At 45.3% G+C, this 23851-nt stretch overlaps 3 protein-coding genes across 7 annotated transcripts in view; all 3 read right to left on the reverse strand.

The window, feature by feature from the left end:
- Window positions 1-415: 415 nt before the first annotated feature.
- tk2 (thymidine kinase 2) lies at window positions 416-9918 on the reverse strand. Of its 4 annotated transcripts, none has more exons than XM_069722588.1 (10): window positions 9709-9918; window positions 7926-7963; window positions 7766-7840; window positions 7420-7473; window positions 6920-7009; window positions 5864-5937; window positions 5608-5696; window positions 1953-2032; window positions 1567-1647; window positions 416-847 (listed from the first exon to the last, which is right to left on the reverse strand). In XM_069722588.1, the coding sequence occupies exons 1-10, from the start codon at window positions 9878-9880 to the stop codon at window positions 761-763; spliced, it is 840 nt and encodes a 279-aa protein (XP_069578689.1). In that variant the 5' UTR covers window positions 9881-9918; the 3' UTR covers window positions 416-760. The 4 variants fall into 4 exon arrangements, with proteins under 4 accessions (XP_069578689.1, XP_069578691.1, XP_069578692.1 ...); XM_069722590.1 differs by having other exon boundaries at window positions 7926-8044; window positions 9709-9800; XM_069722591.1 differs by having other exon boundaries at window positions 7926-8082; window positions 9709-9798.
- On the reverse strand, window positions 8116-9702 carry LOC138635198 (eukaryotic translation initiation factor 3 subunit A-like; the record flags this gene model as incomplete). Its single annotated transcript, XM_069722565.1, has 1 exon — window positions 8116-9702. A coding segment is annotated over one exon (1230 nt), but the record flags the coding sequence as incomplete, so codon positions are not given.
- A 7749-nt stretch (window positions 9919-17667) lies between the features above and the next one.
- piezo1 (piezo type mechanosensitive ion channel component 1 (Er blood group)) overlaps window positions 17668-23851 on the reverse strand; it is a 71700-nt gene continuing 65516 nt past the window's right edge. For both annotated transcript variants that reach the window (XM_069722593.1, XM_069722592.1), the window contains exons 52-54: window positions 21994-22180; window positions 20692-20833; window positions 17668-20219 (exon numbers count right to left, since the gene is read on the reverse strand). In XM_069722593.1, the coding sequence (XP_069578694.1) occupies window positions 20091-20219; window positions 20692-20833; window positions 21994-22180 (458 nt within the window). In that variant the 3' untranslated portion in view covers window positions 17668-20090. The remainder of the gene's footprint in view (window positions 20220-20691; window positions 20834-21993; window positions 22181-23851) is intronic.

Genomic DNA, 23851 nt, shown 5'->3' on the forward strand with positions numbered 1-23851 from the left:
CAGCTTGGGAGATGAGTGAGTTCTCCAGCCACATCTCCACCCAGGACATGAAGCCAGGTTCCTCATATCCAAGTCCACCAAGCAAACTGCTGCTAGAGGTGACGGTCCCCTGGGAGGACGTCACCTCCACGCCTTTAAAAGAAAGACAGACCGCCAGCGAGACGAAAGGAGGGCGAGCTGCCTCCCAGTAGAAGGATCTCATCGAGCTCTTTAACCCGAACCCTCTGCAATCTGGGCATCGAGGGGGAAAGTAGAAGAAGAACCATCTGAAGTAGCAAAGAACCTCAAGGTGGATGAAAGAGCGGAGACCCACGGGGTCAGAACAGCTTTCCAAAATCCATCACTCCAGGAAGTGTTTAAATACTTTTAATCTAACAGAATTTAAATGACAAAAAAAGAGCAGATAAATTCCTCATTCAGGAAACAGAATTTATTTATTATTATGGATAAAACATATAGAACAATTGTTGCTAATGGGACTGTACACAAAGACCGGTGCACAGAAGTGAAATATTATATATTAAACAGTAACGTAAAAGCCTATTCATAGTGCAGGTAACCGCAGACGGTGCAGAATGAAAACCCTTTTCCAAACTCCGTTATGTAAATAAATAAACGTGTTTTAAGTGAAGCTGAAGATCAGAGGAATGTTTTGTGTTTGGGTACAACACAAAAAGTAAATCTGTCACACTAAGTTCAAATCTGAATCATAGAGCAGAGAAGAGTCTCAGAGGACGTGAATATGTACTGTAGCTGTGTGTCAGCGGGAGCTCGTCGTTAGGATCCTGTCTCGGTGTTCTTCGTAGTGGAGCAGCATCCTCTCCAAGTCGTGGTCAGCAGGAATCACCTGCAAACAAACATGTCGTTTTCTCAACAGCTTTCTTAAAGTATTAGAAACGGGTCAGAATCACAAGCAAGCAGCTGCTGTGGAGGAATTAAAGACACAGACTAGATATAAGTGTTCGTAGCTTCAGGTCTGTAAAATGGTTCTGATCCAGAAGTGTCTTCAGCTGCAATACCAGCGAGTGCCACTAGAGGTCGGCTCCAAAAAGCCTCCAGCTCCATAGACTCCCATTCAACTTCTCTCATCAAATCCAAAGTGAATAAAATGTGTCCATCAGTTATCTCGGTGTTGTTAGCTAAAGTCACTCCTTCTTATTAGTTTTCTGGAGGTCCATCTGAAAATAATCCCTCATTCATTAGAAAAGAAGATTCAAGAAGACATGTTTTTGGGGGCGTGTCTGTTTGATTGACAGGCCTGTGGTGCAGTCAGGTTACTGCTATCGGTGGGCGGGACGTAGTATCATCAGGTTTCCGATCAGATTGGTCAGATCCACCGCTGGCTCCTCCCCCAGCTCGTCCAAATATGGTCACTTCCTGCTCCAAACTTGTCCGAACTAACAAGATGGTGACGGACAGAATCTGAACTGGAGGATTCATAACGTTCACAAACCAACGATGACATCACTGATAGTCGATGACATCACTGATGGTCGCTGATTGGTTAGAGACTAGAAGTCACCTGGAACTACCTGCGTAAAGTAAAGTACCAACGGCGTCACTCACCAGAACCGGAGCAGGAAGAGGAAACGAGGTGCGTTTGATGAGCCAGTCTTCATACAGCTGGTGGATGGACTCCAGATACTCCTGAGGACACGCAGAGGGACACACACACAGAAGAGACACACACACACACACACACACACACACACACACACACACACACACACACACACACACACACACACACATACAGTAGACATACACAGAGGAAACAGAACTGATCAGGTGACTGACAGCCTGTGTTCAATAAAGTGATGTGTATGTGTTGCATGTTGTTGTGTGCGTGTTGTGTGTTGCACGTTGTTATGTGTGTGTTGCTGTGTGTGTGTGTGTGTGTGCGTGTGTGTGTGTGTGTGTGTGTGCGTGTGTGTGTTGCGCTGCATCCTCACCATTGGAATAACTTTCTCCTCCTCTCTGCATCTCTGCTTCAACCGGTCATGGCAGGTCTGAGGAGACGCCTGCAGGTAAACTGGAGCAGAGCGTTAATCAGAGCTGCTGCAGCTTCACTATCAAACACAGCTGCATGCTGGGACATCTGTCACAGCTGCATGCTGGGTTCTGTGCTGTTCTGTGGATGATAACCTGCTCTATGATCTGCATCAAAGACTGTAGCTACTGGTGTCACTAGAATATCTCTGAGAACAGATTCAGATGATTTATATGATTGTTATTATATTTATATTAATGCTGCAGCATGTGGTAAACATGTTTACATATACAGACACACTGATGTCATGTAATGTGCTGCATCATCAGTTACATTACATTTCATTTATCTGACGCTTTTATCCAAAGCGACTTACAATAAGTTCATTTCAACCATGAGGGTACAAAACCAGAACAACAGGAATCAAGAAAATACAATTTCTTCCAGAAAGCCAAACTACAAAGTTCTATCAGTAAGTTCTATTTAAGATACTAAAGTTCTACCGTTCAAGGTAAAGTCTGAAGAGGTGTGTTTTTAGTTTGTGGTGGAAGATGTTCAGAGTTTCTGCTGTCCTGATGTCGGTGGAGCTCATTCTACCATTTAGGAGTCAGGACAGCAAACAGTCAGGATTTTGTAGAGAGTTTAACTCAGTGAGGAGCAACAAGCTGATTGGTAGAAGCAGAGCGGAGGGAGGGGCTGGGATGTAGGGTTGGACCATGTCCTGGATGTAGAGGAGGAGGAGGAGGAGCAGGAGGAGCAGAGGAGGAGCAGGAGGAGGAGCAAGAGGAGGAGTAGAGGAGGAGGAGGAGGAGCGGAGTAGTGTGAGTGAATTTCAGGAGGTTAAAGACCAGTCGAGCTGCTGCATTCTGGATGAGCTGCAGAGGTCAGATGGTACTAACAGGTAGACCTGCCAGGAGGGAGTAACAGTAGTGTAGATGTGAGATGACCAGAAACTGGACCAGAACCTGGACCTCCTTCTGAGTGAGAAGAGGACGTATTCTCCTGATGTTGTGCAGGAACGTGTTGTTGCAGTGATGTTGGCAGTAAGAGAGAGTTGACTGTGGAGTGTCTCCGAGGTTCTTATCAGTCAGGGTCGGGATAACAGAGTTGTTGAAGGTAGTAGTCAGGTCGAGGGTGGGAGAGTCTTTCCCTGGAAGGAAGAGCAGGTCAGTCTTGTGGAGGTTGATTTCCAGGTGGTGTGAGGACATCCACTGAGACATGTCAGTCAGACAGACAGAGATTCATGCTGCTACCTGTGTTTCAGATCTGGAAAAGAGAGGATCAGTTGGGTGTCATCAGCAAAGCTGTGGTAGGAAAAGCCATGCGAGTGAAGGACAGAGCCGAGAGAGTCGGTGTAGAGAGAAGAGGAGGGGACCCGGGACGGAGCCTTGAGGGACACCAGTAGTGAGAGGACAAGGTTCAGACACAGATCCTCTCCAAGTTCCCCGGTAGGTGAGGTCGTTGAGGTAGGATGAGAACAGGGAGAGAGCAGAGCCTGAGACACCGAGGTCCTGAAGGAGGAAAGAAGGATCTGGTGGTTCACTGTGTCAAATGCAGCAGAAGGTCTAGAAGGATCAGGACAGAGGACAGAGAGGCTGCTCTAGCAGTGTGAAGCTGCTCAGAGACAGAAGGAGGACCGTCTCTGTTGAGTGGTCTGTTGAAACCAGACTGGTGGTCAAGAAGGTTATTATGGTGGAGATAGGAGGAGAGTTGGTTGAAGATAGCTCGCTCCAGAGTTTTGTAAAGAAAGTTAAGAAGAGAGACGGTCTGCAGTTGTTTACTTCAGACGGGTTGAGGGGGGGTTTCTTCAGGAGAGGGTTCACTCTTCTTCAGAGAGTTCAGGAAACAGACCGTTGACAGAGAAAGAGTTGATGAGATGGAGAGAAAAAGAAGAAGGTCAGGAACAATAGACTGGAGAATATGAGATGGGATGGGGTGGGGGGCAGGTGGTTGGGGGGGGGGGGTTACCAAGGTAACAACTTGATTGGGAGACAGGGGGGTGAAAGAGGAAAGCGAAGGGGATGAAGATGATGGACATGTAGTTACAGAAGCTGGGTTTGAAAATGAGGAGCATATGTCATTTATCTTTTTAGTAAAGTAGTTGACAAAGTGGCTTGGTGGAGGGGGAAGGGTGGGTCAAGGAGGTTGGAGAAGATGGAGAAGATGCAGAAGATGGAGAATAGCTTTTTGGGGTTAGAAAAAGAGGACGTAATCCTGGTTTGGTAGAAAGAGCTTTTGGCTGCAGAGATAGAGGCAGAGAAAGAGGAGAGGAGAGATTGATGAGTGAGCACTTCGTCAGGGTGGTTCGATTTTCTACATTTCCTTTCTGATGCTCTCATAGTGGCTCTGAGACAACCACGGAGCTGGGGAGGACTGGAGGACATGGAGGAGGACAGAGACAATCAAGAGAGGAAGACAGAGTAGAAAGGAGAGTCTGTAGCAGAGTTAGGATGAATGAGGGAGAAAGAGTCAGTTGAAGGGAGGGAAGATAAAACAGAGGAGGGAGAGAGGAGGTAGAGAGGAGGAGAGGAGGGAGAGAGGAGGAGGAGAGGTGGGAGAGAGGTGGGAGAGAGGAGGAAGAGGAGGGAGAGAGGAGGAGAGGAGGGAGAGAGGCGGGAGAGAGGAGGAGGAGAGGAGGGAGAGAGGCGGGAGAGAGGAGGGAGAGAGGAGAGAGAGAGGAGAGAGAGAGAGAGGAGGAGAGGAGGGAGAGAGGAGGGAGACAGATCAGTTCTATTGGATGTTTCTGGACTTGAAATGAAGGAAGTCATTCAGACATCTGCGACCCTCCAGCTCAGTGGAGACTTTGTTTCCATGAACCTCTGTTAGTCCTCCCTTTAAAAACAGCAGCTGAACATGTGTACATATGTACTTCCCCACCAACTCTACACTGAACATACAAAGATAACAGGAGGGTTTTGTTTTCCTTCTAAACAAGCTGTAGAATTTGTTTTAATAGATTCGATCGGGCACCCGAGACCCTTCTTCATGAAACAGACTGAACAACATGACTCATCGCATCCTGAACCGTGTTACCGTGGAAACATGTTATGGAAGCAGCAACACATTCAATTAGAGTCTATCAATTAGATTAAAAACATGTCATTTAATATTACAAAGAACAGACTCATAGAAATCATCAGAAACATACAACCAGTCAGCTGTCGGTCTGTCAGACTCATACAGATATCATACATCATACATGTATCATATATGTAGTGAAGACTTTGAAGGAATTTGTCCAATAACTCTGATTCTGATGGAACAGATGTGATTTCAGAGTCTTCAGATATACAAGTCCTGCATTTTTCATCTTTTTCATAATCTATATTAAAATTGATTGAATCTCTAAAAACTCATCTCTGTTCATCAAAATTACGTATTTAGATTTTTTTTTTCCAAGAAAATAAACCCTCTAATGCCTTAAAGTAACTTGCAAATATTCCCGCCTCTAGCTCCACCCACTGCTTGCTGAGACGGGAAGCCCCGCCCCCAAGTGAACAGGATTGGTTCCTGAGGTCTGTGATGTGTGAAACCCCGTCTGTTTGAATCTGTGACTGCAGCAACAAAGTGGAGGTGCCTCTAAATGTGTGTTTGTTTCTGCTCTATGCATTTCTCACCAATCAGATCGACAGGAAGGGAAATGTTAGTTGTGATCCAATTAAACCACTCGCTGAGAACAGCGTAGTCCACCCCCGGCATCTTCCCACTGAAATAAAGGAATTGTGATGAATGTCAGTATTTTGATATGAACTTGATAAACCACAGAACGGATTGAGCAGCCCACGGTGAGAACATCCCAGCTCTATCATCTGTAGACTAATCCAACAAAAACCCACCAATTTATTTCAGCTGAAACTGTCTGGGTTTATTTACCTTCTGAAGAGATTCTCCACAAAGATGTACTTCGCACTGAAGATGGACCTCTCCATCATCCTCACCGGCGCTGACTGGAAGCAACAACAAGCTGTGAGTCTGTAGAGCTGAACTCCTGATGAGGTCACCTGTGTTTGACCTTACGACTACTTTAACAACAAACCTATTTAACTGCTAGTAAACAACCTTGTGTCCAAAAAAAAGTTGGGACGCTGTGTAAAATGTAATTAAAAACAGAACGCAATGATTTACAAATCACATAACTAATTTTTAATTGAAAATAGACCAAAGATAACATCAAATATTGAAACTGAGATATTTTATTGTTTTATAATATCTGCTCATTTTGAATTTGTTGGCAGCAACACTCTCAAAAAAGTTGGGACAGGGTCAACAAAAGACTGGAAAAGTTGTGTAAAGATACAAAAAACACCTGGTGGAACACCTGACAACTAATGAGGTTACCATGGCAACAGATCAGTAACATGATTGTGTATAAAAAAGATGATTTCAGAGAGGCAGAGTCTCTCAGCAGTGAAGATGGGGAGAGGTTCACCACTCTGAAGGACTGTGTTGGAAAATAGTTCAACAATCTAAGAATAATGTTCCTCAACGTAAAACTACAAAGAATTAGTGGATCTCATCGTCTACGGTTCATAATATCATTAAAAGATTCAGAGAATCTGGAGAAATCTCTGAACACAAGGGACAAGGCTGGAAACCAATATTGGATGGTGGTGATCTTCAGGCCCTCAGGCAGCACTGCATTAAAAACACACTATTCTGGAGTGGAAATCACTGCATGGGCTCAGGAACACTTGTGAAAACCATCTTCTGTGAACACAGTTCATTGTTGCGTCCACAAATGCAGGTTAAAAATGAGCAAAATGTTTGACAAAACAATAGTTTCTCACTTGGTCTATTTTTAACTAAATATGCATTTAAATGATTTGCATTCTGTTTTCTATTAAAAATTTGTACACAGCATCCCAACTTTTTTTTTTAGAAACAAGGTTGGACAACACGACACGTGTTTCTGGCTCGCAGTGAACTCACGATGGTTGACAGGTGTCGCTCCAGCATGGTGAGTTGGACGTAGGTCTGCAGCGTGATGCCCCAGCGCTGAGGATCCTGGTACATCAGAGCCTGCAGGGACACAAACAAACAAACAGGTCACCATGAGAGACACACAGTTCAACCGCGATCAACACAAACCGCCGACACACTTTCCGCAAGGTTCGATCGGGTCATCGGGGCCCTGAGGATGAATCCTGACACCGTTGGTGACCCTTCTGAACTTAATACCACCTGTGATATTAAATTCACTCATAAAATAAAGCAGATGGATCACCATGAAACAAAGGGCCCGCTCACTGGAGTTGTAAAAACAGATATTCTACGTCCTCCGTGTTCGTCCACGCAGCCTTCAGTTCTTCCGCTGGGTCCGAACGTTTCATTAAAACCTTTATTTATACGAGGAATATTCTCCCAAACTAATGACTTGCTCTAAAAAGTGTGATGCCAGGTGTGTGCACCGACACCATCACGAACATTACCAGAGGGTTGTGTCCACAGACGTCCCTCCACTTGGAGACGGGTTCTGTGAGGACCTGGAACAAACAGGAGCAGAGAGGTAGGGTGTTCAGGAGCACTTCCTGTTTGTGTGTAAATCATGACTCAGCAGGAGGGGCGGGGCGACATCATGACTTCAACAGGTAAGAACACCGCTTTTATGGATTTTACTCTGAAATCTGGACTCGGAGGTGAACTCGGAGGTGAACCGGGAGCACTCTGAGTTTCATCATTTGATTTTTCATCTTCTGACAGTCTTCGTTTCAGGGAAAGTTGTGGGGCTGCTGCGCTGCTGGACGATGCTGATGCATTTGTTTTGCTTTGAGGTACCTCTATGCTGCTGGTTTTGCTGAAATAGTCCAGACATGTCGTCTTGCCGCTGGCGATGTTCCCCTCGATGCAGATCTGAGGACAGAGAGACGGACGTGACGGTCCGACCATAAAACTGTACCAGAGATCTCAGATTACAGGTCAGACTCTGGAGGCTCACCACTGACTTCTGCTCTTCTCCATCCCGCACCAGTTTCCCTTGGAAGGAAGACAACATAGTGAGACAACACTGCACTTCCCCTACAGCGCCCCCTGCTGGCTGCGCTCAGGTCAGCCCGGCTGCAGGGAGGACAGACAGAGAGAGAGAGAGGGAGAGGCTACAACAGATGCAGTAAGCAGGCGTGAGTAGAGGCAGGCTGGAGACAGAATAAGGACAGATCAGTTAGTCAAAGCAGAGCAGGGGGACTATTGTTTGATTTAAAGTGTACAAAAAACCCTGAGAGCTCAACCAGCTGCAGCTTGATGTGAAAAAACAAACAAACAAGGAGTAAACAACAACATCTTCACCAAAAACATGTAGCTTTTAGAATAAAGTCTGAATGAAAGGCTGCAGGACCACATGGGAGTTGTTTCCAGGGGACGCTATACAGTGCTACACAGGGCTGGGGCACACTGGGTGACATGGACACTCCCGAGGTTCCTGATGGACTCTGGAGGTCCACATATAGAGCTGCAGTGATGTGGTGTTAACGCCGGAGACAGTTTTCTCAGTTCGCTTGTCTTCTGTCTGTCTTCATGTGTCTTTGTCCTGCCGGTGGCTGAACACTCACCGTACACAGCGAGAACAAAAACAACACAACCACAGACTGAATGGAAACACAACAGACTGGTCCGGTCCGGTCTGGTCCTGTCTGGTCCGGTCCTGTCCTGTCTGGTCTGGTCCGGTCCTGTCTGGTCTGGTCCGGTCCGGTCCGGTCTAGTCCGGTCCGGTCTGGTCCTGTCTGGTCCGGTCCTGTCCGGTCCTGTCCGGTCCTGTCTGGTCTGGTCCTGTCTGGTCTGGTCCGGTCCGGTCTGGTCTGGTCTGGTCTGGTCTGGTCCGGTCCTGTCTGGTCTGGTCCGGTCTGGTCCTGTCTGGTCCTGTCTGGTCCGGTCCTGTCCTGTCTGGTCTGGTCCTGTCTGGTCTGGTCCTGTCTAGTCTGGTCCGGTCTGGTCCTGTCTGGTCCGGTCCTGTCCTGTCTGGTCTGGTCCTGTCTGGTCTGGTCCGGTCCGGTCTGGTCCTGTCTGGTCCTGTCTGGTCCGGTCTGGTCTAGTCCGGTCCTGTCTGGTCTGGTCCGGTCCGGTCCGGTCTGGTCTGGTCTGGTCCTGTCTGTTCTGGTCTGGTCCGGTCCGGTCTGGTCCTGTCTGGTCTGGTCTGGTCCTGTCTGGTCCGGTCCTGTCTGGTCTGGTCCTGTCTGGTCTGGTCTGGTCTGGTCCGGTCTGGTCTGGTCTGGTCCGGTCCTGTCTGGTCTGGTCCGGTCCTGTCTGGTCTGTTCTGTTCTGGTCTGGTCCGGTCCGGTCCTGTCTGGTCTGGTCTGGTCCGGTCCTGTCTGTTCTGTTCTGTTCTGGTCTGGTCCTGTCTGGTCTGGTCTGGTCCGGTCCGTTCCGGTCCGGTCCTGTCTGGTCTGGTCTGGTCCGGTCCGGTCCGGTCCTGTCTGGTCTGGTCTGGTCTGGTCTGGTCTGGTCCTGTCTTGTCTGGTCCGATCCTGTCCGGTCCGGTCCTGTCTGTTCTGGTCTGGTCCGGTCCGATCTGGTCCTGTCTGGTCTGGTCCGGTCTGGTCTGGTCCGGTCCGGTCCTGGCTGTTCTGGTCTGGTCCGGTCCGATCCGATCTGGTCCTGTCTGGTCCGGTCCGGTCCGGTCTGGTCTGACGCCAGATTAGAGGAGCAGGTTGTTTTAACAGCTGACTGCACTGACACGGTATTTTCCGGTTCCGCCTGTAAACCCAAAACGCAGCAGCATCACCGACCTGCCGTGACGCGCCGTGCGTCGCCGCGTGCTCTGCTCTGGATCAGTGTGAGGCTCCTCGCCGGTAAACGTCTCCCCGCTTTATAATACGATGCCGGAACCACAACACAGCGGGTGGACACGGACCACAAACACCGGGACAAGAAGGACACGCGAACGACAACTGTCGACATCCCACCAGCTCCTGAACACCATACCGGAAGTTCTTCTTCTTCGCTTACTTTAACGGCGGTGCAAAAAAAAAAAAAAGATTTATATAGTTGCCTAGCGCCACCTGCTGTACTGGAGTGAGTAGTATATAGCGCCACCTGCTGTACTGGAGTGAGTAGTATATAGCGCCACCTGCTGTACTGGAGTGAGTAGTATCAGGGCTTTATACGCTTCAGATTAAAAAAAAAAAAAAATCACAATAAAGAATAACTGAATTCGTCCATTGTTTGAACCTTATATTTCTTGCTCACAGCGCCACCTACTGTAATGCAATTACACTATATATGACACACTGTTTGTACTGTGTACATTTATACGACAGTACATAGACTATTTTAGTACACTGTCGTGAAATGTTACTTGTAAACCTCCTGTCTTTTGTATTAGTTGTATTTTTCTGTACTTTTTAGTTTGATTGTTTTGCACCAAAACACCAAGACAAATTTAATGTATGTGAAAACTTACTTTGAAATAAATCTGCTTCCGATACATCCAAGCAAGACTTTAATTTATTGGAATAGAAGACTGCTGGTTGAACTCCATAGTTAAAGGATGTATGTCCTGATGCTGTTGAACTAATAGCCCGTTTCCAAATATAAACAAATACAGAATGAGATGATTTGCAAATCACATAAACCCAAATTTTAATTGAAATAAGACCAAAGACAAAATACAAAAAAATGTTAAAACTTAGAAATTTTATTGTTTTATGAAAAACATATGCACATTTAAAAATGTTATGGTAGCAACACGTCTGAAAAAAGTTGGGACAGAATCAACAAAACATGAAAAATAAACAGCTGGTGGAACACCTCAACTAATGAGGTTACCATGGCAACAGATCAGTAACATGATCGGGGATAAAAGATGATTTCAGAGAGACAGAGTCTCTCAGCAGTGAAGATGGGGAGAGGTTCACCACTCTGAAAGACTGTGTTGGAAAATAGTTCAACAATCTGAGAATAATGTTCCTCAACGTAAAACTACAAAGAATTAGTGGATTTCATCGTCTACGGTTCATAATATCATTAAAAGATTCAGAGAATCTGGAGAAATCTCTGAACACAAACTCTGCAGCTGCTTCAACAGCGAGTAGGTCGGTGGGACGAAAACAATGGAGCACACTGCTGTGAATCTGGTGGAGAATATTGTCCCATATTTTTGTGATTAAAGACAACATCTGACATTTCAAAATCATGTTTTCGTCTCCTGCACAGTCTCGGACTTTCAAGTTACTTCCTCAGTAGCTCCGACTTCTGCAGAAGGATGAGAGTGTGTGTGTGCCGCCAGGGCATCTCTGTAGGGGGCGCTCTCCAGCCGTTTGGCCACGCCCACTCTCGACTCCACTAGAATAGAAAGTTTTCACCGGGAGACATGTGTTTCCACTTTCATGAGTTTTTGAATATGATAAAGCCTCCAAAAAGGAAAATCACTTTACGTAAGAAGAAGATCTAACGACGAACGACTAAGAACAAGGGAGGCTGTAGCTCAGACGGTAGAGTGGGTTCAACACTAACTGGAAGGCTGATGGCTCAATCCCAGCTCCTCCTGTCCACATGCCTAGGTGTCCTTGAGCAAGACACTGTTGGACTCGGGCTCCTGCTAGTACAAAGCCAACATGTGTCAGTCCCCAGTCCTGCGTGTTCTTTAATGAAGCAACAGGAGAAGATGTCAGGCTTCAAGATATTTATTTAACAGCAGCAGAATAACCAGTTTACAGAGCTCTGGGTCCAGACTATGTTTCCTGACCACAACAGAGTATGTGTCAGTTCATGAAGTCTGAGCTCCTGACTCTCCCTGACCTTCTTCTTATAGTACTGAAAACAAAAAGTCATGTGTGTTGATGTGTCCTTTGTTGGTTGGTGGAGGTGGTGGTTGTCTTCCTTCACACCCTGGAGTCCTCCAGACAGTCTGTTCCTGTTTATGCCTCAAAGAACAACAGTATGTGACCTCACAGGTTGCCGACCCCCTCCTGTGACCTTTTGGTTTGGCACAGTACTCTCACTCTCATTCACACATTCACAACCACACCCTGTTGTCTACACCTTCATTCACAACCACACCCTGTTGTCTACACCTTCATTCACAACCACACCCTGTTGTCTACACCTTCATTCACCACCTTTCGTCTACACCTTCATTCACAACCTTTTGTCGACACCTTCATTCACAAACACAGCCTTTCGTCTACCCCTTAGGATATATAGTTGATAATACGACCTATATATAATTCATATGATATGGCATATATATATGTTGTATTATTGTAAACACAACCTAGCACAGAATCGCACAATTCCCCCTTTTGGTCTCCCACAGGAGTGTAAGAAAGAAAGAGAACACAAATCAACGCAAAAAAAAAAAAAAAAAAGAGACACGAGTGCATACAAACAAATCCTACACAACATTGTCCTCATCATCCTCCTCCCTGTCCATCAAGGCCAGCTCCTCTTCCAGGAGCAAGGACATCTGGTAGGGAGGAGGGTTGCCCGTCTTCTCCACAGTGGCCTTGATAATGCGGCTGCACAATGACCTAATGCAGGGAACACAACAACAGCCACACAATGCAAAAGCACACAACATCCCTAAAATCGAGAGGAATACCGAGACCACCACATTCTTCCATTTCCCAAACCAGTTTCCTAACCAATCATCCAGAGGATTAGCAATCCCTGACATCTCATGCATTTCTTGGGAAATAATTTTCAGACCTTCTAAGGCTTTCATGACTGACCCATCAGGAGCTGTGTGCGATATAAGTACAGCACTGATCCCCGAACATGTGGCACACACCCCCTTTTTCAGCCAACAGCATGTCCAGCGCCATCCTATTCTGCACCGTCATCAGCGACTGCTCAGATCGCCCCTTTGGTCTCCGTCACCTGTGTAGAGAAACCTGACACCAAAGCTGTTAGTTGATCATAGTATGGCTTATATTTCATCCAGGAACTTGTTTCAATCATCACTGGGTTTCCTGCATCTGGACCTGGAAACTGCTGTCCAGTACACAGTTCAAAAGGGGTGAACCCCGTGGTAGAATTCACAGAGCTGTGCACTGCCATCAATGCTACTGGCAGAGCCTCCACCCAGGACAGCTTGGTTTGACCACATACTTTACTGATTTTACTTTTCAGTGTCTGATTCATTCTTTCTACCCTCCCCTGTGACTGAGGGTGGTAGACCGGGCCAAATGCGTGTTTTAGGCCCAAATGTTTTTCTACTTCTTGTAAGTCTTTGTTTTTGAAATGGGAGCCGTTATCTGAACGGATGCGACGAGGAAACCCATGCACGGGTATGTAGTGATTTATCAAGAATTTGATCACTGTTTTTGCATCCTCTTTTTTAGCAGGTATTGCCTCTGGCCAGCCAGTGTATGCATCCACGGCTACCAGGAGGTACCTGTGTCCTCCCACTCTGTCAATCATGTCGGTGTAATCAATGATAATGTCCTGCCCTGGGAGCTGTGGCAGGGGAAACTGTCCTTGGTGAGGCTTAATGGTCGCCTTTACATTGTATACCATACACACACTACATTCTCTCACGTGGTTTTCTATCATAGCCGGTAGAAATGGATGCCACCAATGGGTCAGATGTCGCTGCATCTGTTTCTGTCCACAGTGAGTGAGACCATGTGCTTCCTGTAATGTCCTCTGTACCAGGCCTGGTGGCAGAACTAGTCTACCATCCGGGGCTCTCCACAATCCATCCTGTTCTGTGGCTCCTCTGTCCTGCCATACACTGGTGTCCCATGGAGAGGCCTTTGTCTGCTCCTTTCTTATCATGTCTACATCACACTGTGGCAGCATGTCCTGTACTGTCCTGTCGGTTTGCAACATAACGTATGCAGCTCCATATCCTGCCGTTCTCTTGGCAGCCTGGTCAGCTTGATCATTGCTCATTGCAATCCAGGTGTCTGTTTTGTCGTGTCCTTTACACTTCATGATAGCCACAGCTTTTGGCTTCATCAGTGCCTCCACCAGTCTCTTCATGTCTGCTTCATGTCTGATGGGTGTCTTGTCTGCAGTCAGGAATCCTGCTCTGATCCATTGTCTCAGCTCTATATGAACAGCACCCACTACATATGCTGAGTCTGTGTAGATGTTTACAACTTTCCCTTCTGCCCATTCTAGTGCTTTATGGCCTCATGGCCTGTAGTTCTGCTATCTGAGCTGACTCTTTTCCAACTACTGGTTCTGCTACCACTTCCTGAAATCCTTCCTGTGTTCTCCTGACCACCGCTAGGGCTGCTTTCAGTCCGTCCGTTGGGTGTCTGTAACAACACCCATCTGTGAACAGGGTTTCATCAGCATCAGGGTAAGGGATGTTCTGCAAGCTCTCTCTCACCCTGACATCTTTCTGCACTCTTTCCTCACATACATGTGGCTCCCCTTCTCCCATGTTGTCTGCCATGTTTATGCCTTCATGTGTGTGTGATGTGTGGTGATGTCAGCGTTTTGTCCAGCCTGGTCTGTCTTAGTGATGACATGGTGAACGCTGTAGAATTCACATATGCCACGTGTGTGTGGTGAGTACTATTAATTGATGTTGCATGACTATGTGTGCCGTTTTCTGCAAAATGTTCACCACTCCTGCTGCATGTCTTGTGCATGGTGGGTGCCTGTTCTCTGTAGCATCTGGTGTCACACTTACATACATCAGCACCTTCCTGTCACCCCCCTTTTTCTGAAACAGCACATCATTCGCTGTCTGGGCTGTTTCAGAAACATCCAGATAGAATGGATCCGTGTCATCTGGTACCGACAGGTCAGTGGCATTGCTCAGGGCATTTTTGAGTGATATAAACGCCATTTCTGCCTGCGCGGTCCAGATTAAGGCGGCAGTAAGGTTCCTCCTAGTCTTTTGCTCGTTACCTTTTCTTTTATTTATTTTATGTTGTGGTCCTAATGTTCTATTATTATTTATCTACTTATTCTAATCCGCCCTTCTACTTCTGGTGTGACTACCGCTCTCCTATACTACACTGTCTTTGGGCCTCTTTAAACTTTAACTTTTACATCTTAAATCTCAGTATTCTCTTATTTTATTTGATCTATCTTATCCTTAACTTTGATCTATTAACTTCAGTCTATCTTTTCTATTAACTCATCTCTAACAAATCTCATATTATTTTAAGTTGGTTTATTTGAATTTATCTTATCCAATCAAACAACTATTCTTCTGAGACAGGTTCTGTTTCAGAAGTTGAATTGCTGGTTCATCAGACTTCCTGTTTGATTGTTTAACGCATTTTTCCACATCACCGCCCCCTTTGATCCTCTGTAGTATTCTGTTGTTAGCGTCTCCTATCAGTGATCACCTGACAGGTATGAAAGGAGTTCGAGTCGGTGGAGTCTGTCGAGGTCAGCCAACTGTTTCTGACACCCAGATTGTCCGTGCCTCCTGTACTTGTGCCACCGGATCCGTCTCGGTGTTTTACGGCCTCTTGTCATGATTTCAGTGTCTTTTCTTTTTTAGTTTTTCTTTTGATGCCTGTTGCTGGTGGTTGCTCCGAGGAGGACTGTTTGTCTCTGTCCTCACTCTCTCTGTCCACTTCTTGCGGTGCAGACATGGTGCTGGTCTGCTGTATTGCCTCCTTTGCTCTCAGGGTGTCTTGACTGTGTTGTTGCAGAGTTTCATCTTCCTCTGCACTGGTAGAGTCCTCCTGCTTCCCTCTCTGGCTACCACCCAAACCCTCTCAATCTGTCCGTGATCTTTGCGTCTTATAATATCTCTCGTTTTTACTGTGGGTTTGTTTTATTTTCCCACCTTAGGGCTCTCACGGGGCTGTGATCCAGATTTTGCTGTCTCTAACCTAATTTTCTCCCTTACTTTCCCCGTTGTTGGGGATGACGTTGTCTTGGCCTCCAGCAAAACTGTGAGGAACCTTGGAGTCATCTTTGATGAGGATTTGTCCTTTAGACACCATATAAAGCAAACGTCCAGAACTGCCTTCTTTCATCTACGTAATATTAATGAAATCAGGAAAATCCTTTATCAGCGTGACGCAGAAAAACTCATTCCTGCGTTTGTTACTTCTAGACTAGATTATTGTAATTCCTTGTTGTTAGGATGTCCAAATTACTCATTAAAAACCTGCAGCTGATCCAAAATGCTGCAGCAAGAGTACTGACGGGATTTAACAAGAGAGATCATATTTCTCCAGTTTTATCTTTTCTTCACTGGCTTCCTGTGAAATCAAGAATAGAATTTAAAGTTCTCTTGATGACTTACAAAGCTCTACATGACCAGGCTCCATCATATCTTAGAGATCTTACAGAACCATATAATCCTAGCAGAGCACTTCGCTCTCAGTACGCTGGTCTACTTGTGGTTCCTAGAGTTTCCAGAAGTAGAATGGGAGGCGGAGCTTCAGTGTTCAGGCTCCTCCCCTGTGGAACCAGCTCCCAGTTTGTGTTGGAGGGACAGAAACCCTCTCTAGCTTTAAGATTAGACTCAAAACGTTCCTTCTTGATAAAGCCTATAGTTAGGGCTGGCTCAGGTAGACCTGAACCAACCCTTAGTTATGCTGTTATAGGCCGAGGCTGCTGGAGGACCTCGTTACATGCTGAACTTCTTTTCTTTCCTCCTACTCTTTAACTGACTCATACCTCACCATCTTCTTCTCTCCCATAGTTTCTTCTTATTATCTGTTGTCTCCATTCAGTTCCTTCGCTCGTGTAGTTTCTGTTCTTTCTTTTCCAGATGTCCCGTCATGGAGCTGCATGTCTCTGCTCTGTGATTGTCGTCTCCACCAACAGTTCTTCTCTTGTATCTCTATGCTGTCCTTTTCTCTCTCTGCTCTCCTCTCACCCCAACCGGTCGAGGCAGATGGCCGCCCACCTCTGAGCCCAGTTCTGTCGGAGGTTCTGAAATGTTCTGGAATGTTTTGAAATATTCTGAAATGTTTTGAAATGCTTTGAAATGCTTTGAAATGTTCTGAAATGTTCTGAAATGTTCTGAAATGCTTTGAAATGTTCTGAAATGTTCTGAAATGTTTTGAAATGTTCTGAAATGTTCTGAAATGTTTTGAAATGCTTTGAAATGTTTTGAAATGTTTTAAAATGCTTTGAAATGCTTTGAAATGTTCTGAAATGTTCTGAAATGTTTTGAAATGTTCTGAAATGTTCTGAAATGTTTTGAAATGCTTTGAAATGTTTTGAAATGTTTTGAAATGCTTTGAAATGCTTTGAAATGCTCTGAAATGTTCTGAAATGTTTTGAAATGCTTTGAAATGTTTTGAAATGCTCTGAAATGCTCTGAAATGCTTTGAAATGTTCTGAAATGTTCTGAAATGTTTTGAAATGTTCTGAAATGTTTTGAAATGTTTTGAAATGCTTTGAAATGTTCTGAAATGTTTTGAAATGCTTTGAAATGTCTTGAAAAGTTCTGAAATGTTTGGTGACAGGAAGTGGCGGATCCGCTCAAACAGGAACCGGGTTCACGATCCGACATGAAGTGCCGCCAACGCCATCATGACGGTCAGTACGCTGTTGGTCTCGATGCTGTGGTCCGGTGTTTGTTTCAACAGCTCCCTCAGATTAATGCAGGAGGAGGAGAGACTGATGTTTTGAAATGTTCTGAAAAACATTTCAATGCTTTGAAATGTTTCATCACTGCGTCCACAAATGATGTTAAAACTCTCCAAAGAAGAAACCTGATAGAAACATGATCCAGAAACACCGCCGCCTTCTCTGGACCGAGATCATTGAAGATGGACTGAGGTGAAGTGGACAACTGTCCTGAGGTCTGATGGATCACAATCTGAGATTCTGTTTGGAAATCATGGACGCTGCATCCTCCAGGTTAAAGAGGAGAGGGACCATCCAGCTTGTTATCAGCTCAGTTCTAAAGCCAGCATCTGTGATGGTACAGGGATGCATTAGTGCACATGGCATGGGTAGCTTGAACATCTGGAAGGAAGCATTAATGCTGAATGATATATTCAGGTTTTGGAGCAACATATGCTGCCATCCAGACAACGTCTCTTTCAGGGAAGGTCTTGTTTATTTCAGCAGAACAACGTCCAACCACATTCTGCACGTATTCCAACAGCATGGTTCTCTAGTAGAAGAGTCCACTGATAAACTGGCCTCCTGCAGTCCAGACCTGTCAATCATTGAAAACATCTGGAGCATCAGGACATGAACAATACAACAAAGGAGACCCTGAACTGTTGAGCAGCTGAAATCCTAAATCAGGCAAGAATGGGACCACATTTCATTTTTAAAACTCGAGAAACCGGTCTCCTCAGTTCCCAAAGGTTTACGGAGTGTCGTTAAAAGAAGAAGTGATGCAACACAGTGGTGGACATGATCCTGGAACAACTTTATAGAGACGTGTTGCTGACATCAAATTCAAAATGAGCAAATATTTCACATAAAACAATAAAATCTCTCAGTTTAAACATTTGATTGGTTGTCTTTGGTCTATTTTTGTTATTTTTTATTATTAAATATGTGTTTATGTGATTTGAAAATCATCACATTCTGTTTTTATTTACATTTTACACCGCCACTTCTTTTGTGGTTACAGGGTTGTACATGATGTTGTCATGAAGACAATCCTCATTGAGGTAAATAAGATGGAGAAATATTCGATCCTAACCAACGGTGGAAACAGACAGAAGCTGTCAGCTGTCGTTAAACACCAAAACCATCACCATCAACACCATTCACTGGGAAGACTCTGGGATGCAGCTGGAAGGTCTGGAAGCATGTGATTTATGAACTCATACAATGTCTTCTGTGATTCTGTTTTCTGAGGTGATAAAATAACCCTGATGATGTCATAGTGATGACCTCAGGTTAATTCTTCGAAAGTACAAATATATAATGGAAAGGTATGATTCAAAACAAAAGCAGTTTGAGAGACTATAGCCTCCCGGGGTTTGGAGGTGAACGCACATATCAGCCTCTGCTGGTTAGATTTATATAATTCTTTCTTTAAATGGAAAACTTTGAATGGAAATTCAAGTTAAGTGCTGTAAACGTGCTCAACTGTTAAAAGCTGCAGTGTTTCACCCTTCCACAAATCATGTTAAATAAAAGTCACTGACATCTGCTTCTCTCATGCAGATTAACAACTGGGGACAGTTTTTTGTAACCTGGAACAAAAGTGTTTTTATGTTTTGTATATTTGCATATTAAGATCCTCAAACTGCATCAACAACCACAGCTGTTCATACCTGAGACACGCTGACACGCGACGGACACGTCATAGAGTCTCGACATGCATCGTCTCAGATGAACATTTTCTTCATCGCATGTCGTGCGTCTATCACAGAACCAGAACCTTTCACCCAGACAACTTTGTAATGGTTCAACGGTTTAATGGTTCTGGACACGTGCAGCTCAAACGTGTTGGAAGGTGTTGTGAACCAGAACTGAAGAAACAAGAAGCTCTTTGAGTCCTTTCCTCTTCTGTGTTTTATTGAGATCGATGTGTTATTCAGGTGTTCTGCTTTCTAACTGCAGAGTGAAATCCATTTAAAGGGAATTTAGCCTATAAACCGGTAACTAAAGACATCCAGTAGGAATTACAGCTCTCTCCTGAACCGGTGTCATCCATCTCCATCAACCCTGAACCCAATCAACTGTTCTCCAGTTTACTGATCTCAACCTGACCAACTCGTTAAACTCAAACTAAAACTGCTTCTTCTTCTTCGTCAAATGTCAAGTCAAACAAACACTGCTGGTGCGCACACACGTTACTTTTACAACAACCGGTGATTTTTTTTTTTTTTTAACACGTTTCTAAGTTTGATTGACAGCTTTGTTCAGTGAATAAAACCATCAGTCGCTCCACCTGCGGGCTCAATGGACGACTGAAGTGTCTCTTGTGTTTAACCATTAAAAACACAGCTCAGTGTGACAGCTGATTCGTGTCCAGTCCTGCCCAGCAGATCCACCACAGCGCGCCTGCATCTCCTCCGTCGACCCGGTTCTCTGTGATCAGAACCTTTGAGTTGATCAGAGTCATCAGGAAGCTGCAGAGATGCAACAGCTGGAGGAGCTGCTTCCTGTCCGTCTCCGTTATTGTGTCTCAGTGGCTTTCAGTCAGTGTGGGGTGTCCTCCTGAAGACGTCCATGTTTCGCCCCTCCCTCCCCCTCCCCCCTGGACGTCGGTGCATTGTGCTTCAGTTTTGTTTCTTCCACTCGAACGTCTCTCAGTCCGTCAGTATCTGTCCTGATCTCGGCTGTGGATGTCTCGGGTCCATTTGATCATCGTCTCTGGAGATCGATAGAGGAAGATGAGTTTGGAGTAAAGTTCCTCCTCCAACTCCAGCTCTCCTGTTTCACGCACCTGAAACACACACACACACACACACACACACACACACACACACACACACACACACACACACACACACACACACACACACACACACACACACACACACACACACACACACACACACACACACACACACACAGTTTGTATGTGGGGGCGGATTTAAAGGAAATGATGACACCTCATATAACAGAAATACATAATAAATGTATGTATACAACATAACAAATCATAAACCTGATATTTAGACCCAGATAAAAGTCAACATTTCTCAGTTCAAAAACAGCTTATTCAAATCTGAAAATATGATTTCACTCAGAAAAGATTGAGGCTTCATTGATCTTCACAGCAGCATTAGATAAACTACGAAACATAAATCCAATAACATGTACTCCCATCGACACACACACAGTATAACGATACACACATTGCGCTAAAAATAAAGGTTTATGACTGCAGGAAAGCGTTTGAGGTTCACACTCACCAGGAAAATGTCCGTGCAGAGCTTCAGGATGCGGTCGACGCACGGCAGCTCCTCAAACATGATGGAGTGGGAGATCTCGCTGAAGAAGCCGCGCACAAACTTCCCAATGACTAACACCACCGACACGTACAGCCCCATGATGCTGGAAGATAGAAGGCAGGGACACTAAACACCTGGATACGTGTCGAGCGGAAGATTCTGGAAATATCAAGAGCCAGAAATGATTCCCTTTAAACACAAACAAAACGTTTCAGTTTCCTGAATTAAAACCTCGTTGTTTAAAGAGTCAGACGGAGTCATCCCTCAAGTTCACTGAACAGTCTGACCTCACAACAAACTCTGCAGCTGCTTCAACAGCGAGTAGGTCGGTGGGACGAAAACAATGGAGCACACTGCTGTGAATCTGGTGGAGAATATTGTCCCATTTTTTTGTGATTAAAGACAACATCTGACATTTCAAAATCATGTTTTCGTCTCCTGCACAGTCTCGGACTTTCAAGTTACTTCCTCAGTAGCTCCGACTTCTGCAGAAGGATGAGAGTGTGTGTGTGTGCCGCCGGGGCATCTCCGTAGGGGGCGCTCTCCAGCCGTTTGGCCACGCCCACTCTCGACTCCACTAGAATAGAAAGTTTTCACCGGGAGACATGTGTTTCCACTTTCATGAGTTTTTGAATATGATAAAGCCTCCAAAAAGGAAAATCACTTTACGTAAGAAGAAGAAGATCTAACGACGAACGACTAAGAACAAGGGAGGCTGTAGCTCAGACGGTAGAGTGGGTTCAACACTAACCGGAAGGCTGATGGCTCAATCCCAGCTCCTCCTGTCCACATGCCTTGAGCAAGACACTGAACCCTAAAAAAATCGCTCCCGATGGGTTGTAAGTCGCTTTGGATAAAAGAGTCAGCTAAATGTAATGTAACACTTTTATGAAAAACAATAGGGCTTTCGCACCGGTGCTCGGTGGTCGGGCCCTAATTAGTATCACGGCTGTGCACCATGACGTAGCGTTGGGATAGCAACGGTTCTTCCCAGAATGCCTAGCGGTTGTTCATGAGTGACATGAGTTGGGCAGTAATGTAATTATCTGTGATTTGTGTGCATCAGTGTGGAAGTTAGCGGTATGCGCTTCACTCAATAAAGAGCCAGTCTTCTAGTTGTGCTGGTTTCAGAACTCAGGACTTGAGATAAGCAAGAGATCATCCCTCTGCTTTGTCTCTCGTCCAAATAATCATTTATAACAATAGTAAACATTCATCTATTCGTAGGATCTTCTCGGGGAGGAGGTGAGGTTTGTGTCTCACCCGTATCCAGCCAGGAAGCCCAGGCTCGGTGGGCTGACTTTGTCGTTGAATATGATCATGGGAAGAACGCCGCATGAGGGGACGCAGCGCGTGATGGCGATGTTCCACCACTCCTGGACCCCACTGCTGTTCACAGACCTGTCGCTCATCAGGGACAGGGTGATATTCAGGAAGTCATCTTCATCACCTGCAACACAACCGATCAGCTGTTAAAACAATAACAGCAGAGCGTCCTCAGGTCGGTCTGACAACTGCCCAGCTTCACACATTAATACAGCACCTCAGGTATTCGTAAAAAAAATGGACCTGCTGACGATCTGAACATGTTTTCTGTGTATTAGTACACAGTTTTACATGTTGTCACAATTATCCATACAATAACCTTCACTGATAACTACATGAGCGAAAGAGAGAAGTTTTAATGGATGTACAATTTCTGCACTGAAGCGGGAGACCTGAGATCATCAAAAATGATTAATTAAAAAATAATTAATATCACGGCTGTGCACCATGACGTAGCGTCGGGATAGCAACGGTTCTTCCCAGAATGCCTAGCGGTTGTTCATAGTAGGCACCATGAGTGACAAGAGTTGGGCAGTAATGTAATTATCTGTGATTTGTGTACTAGTGGTATGTGCTTCACTCCATAAAGAGCCAGTCTTCAGGACTTGAGCCAAATAATCTTTTGTAACAATAGTAAACATTCATCTATTTGTAGGATCTTCTCGGGGAGGAGGTGCCCAGGGCCACAGGCTCAGTTAGCCGGGGAGGAGGTGCGGCGCTGCCCAGGGCTACAGGCTCAGTTAGCCGGGGAGGAGGTGCGGCGCTGCCCAGGGCTACAGGCTCAGTTAGCCGGGGAGGAGGTGCGGCGCTGCCCAGGGCTACAGGCTCAGTTAGCCGGTCCCCTGCAGCACCCGTGCGGCTGGAGTCACAGTCCCAAGCAGAAGCCCACGGTTCACCACCGACCCCTTCACGTCTTCAACCGATTCTCCCAATCAGCTATATCTTTCTATAAAACCAGATGAAACTAATCACTTAGTAAAACTTGAAGCCTGTCTAAAAGACATAAAGACCTGGATGACCAAAAACTTCCTGCTTCTAAATTCAGACAAAACAGAAGTTCTTGTACTTGGTCCGAAACACCTCAGAAACTCTTTCTGTAATCACTTAGTTACTCAAGATGACGTTGTCTTGGCCTCCAGCAAAACTGTGAGGAACCTTGGAGTCATCTTTGATGAGGATTTGTCCTTTAGACACCAGATAAAGCAAATCTCCAGAACTGCCTTCTTTCATCTACGTAATATTAATGAAATCAGGAAAATCCTTTATCAGCGTGACGCAGAAAAACTCATTCCTGCGTTTGTTACTTCTAGACTAGATTATTGTAATTCCTTGTTGTTAGGATGTCCAAATTACTCATTAAAAACCTGCAGCTGATCCAAAATGCTACAGCAAGAGTACTGACGGGATTTAACAAGACATATCATACTTCTCCAGTTTTATCTTCTCTTCACTGGCTTCCTGTAAAATCAAGAATATAATTTAAAATTCTCTTGATGACTTACAAAGCTCTACATGACCAGGCTCCATCATATCTTAGAGATCTTATAGAACCATATAATCCTAGCAGAGCACTTCTCTCTCAGTACGCTGGTCTACTTGTGGTTCCTAGAGTTTACAGAAGTAGAATGGGAGGCGGAGCTTCAGTGTTCAGGCTCCTCCCCTGTGGAACCAGCTCCCAGTTTGTGTTGGAGGGACAGAAACCCTCTCTAGCTTTAAGATTAGACTCAAAACGTTCCTTCTTGATAAAGCCTATAGTTAGGGCTGGCTCAGGTAGACCTGAACCAACCCTTAGTTA

The sequence above is a fragment of the Brachyistius frenatus genome, unplaced genomic scaffold (genome assembly GCF_029030835.1).
Source record: "Brachyistius frenatus isolate BFR_SWC_R1_liver_20210118 unplaced genomic scaffold, ASM2903083v1 Contig_296, whole genome shotgun sequence".
Classification (NCBI taxonomy): Eukaryota; Metazoa; Chordata; class Actinopteri; family Embiotocidae; genus Brachyistius; species Brachyistius frenatus.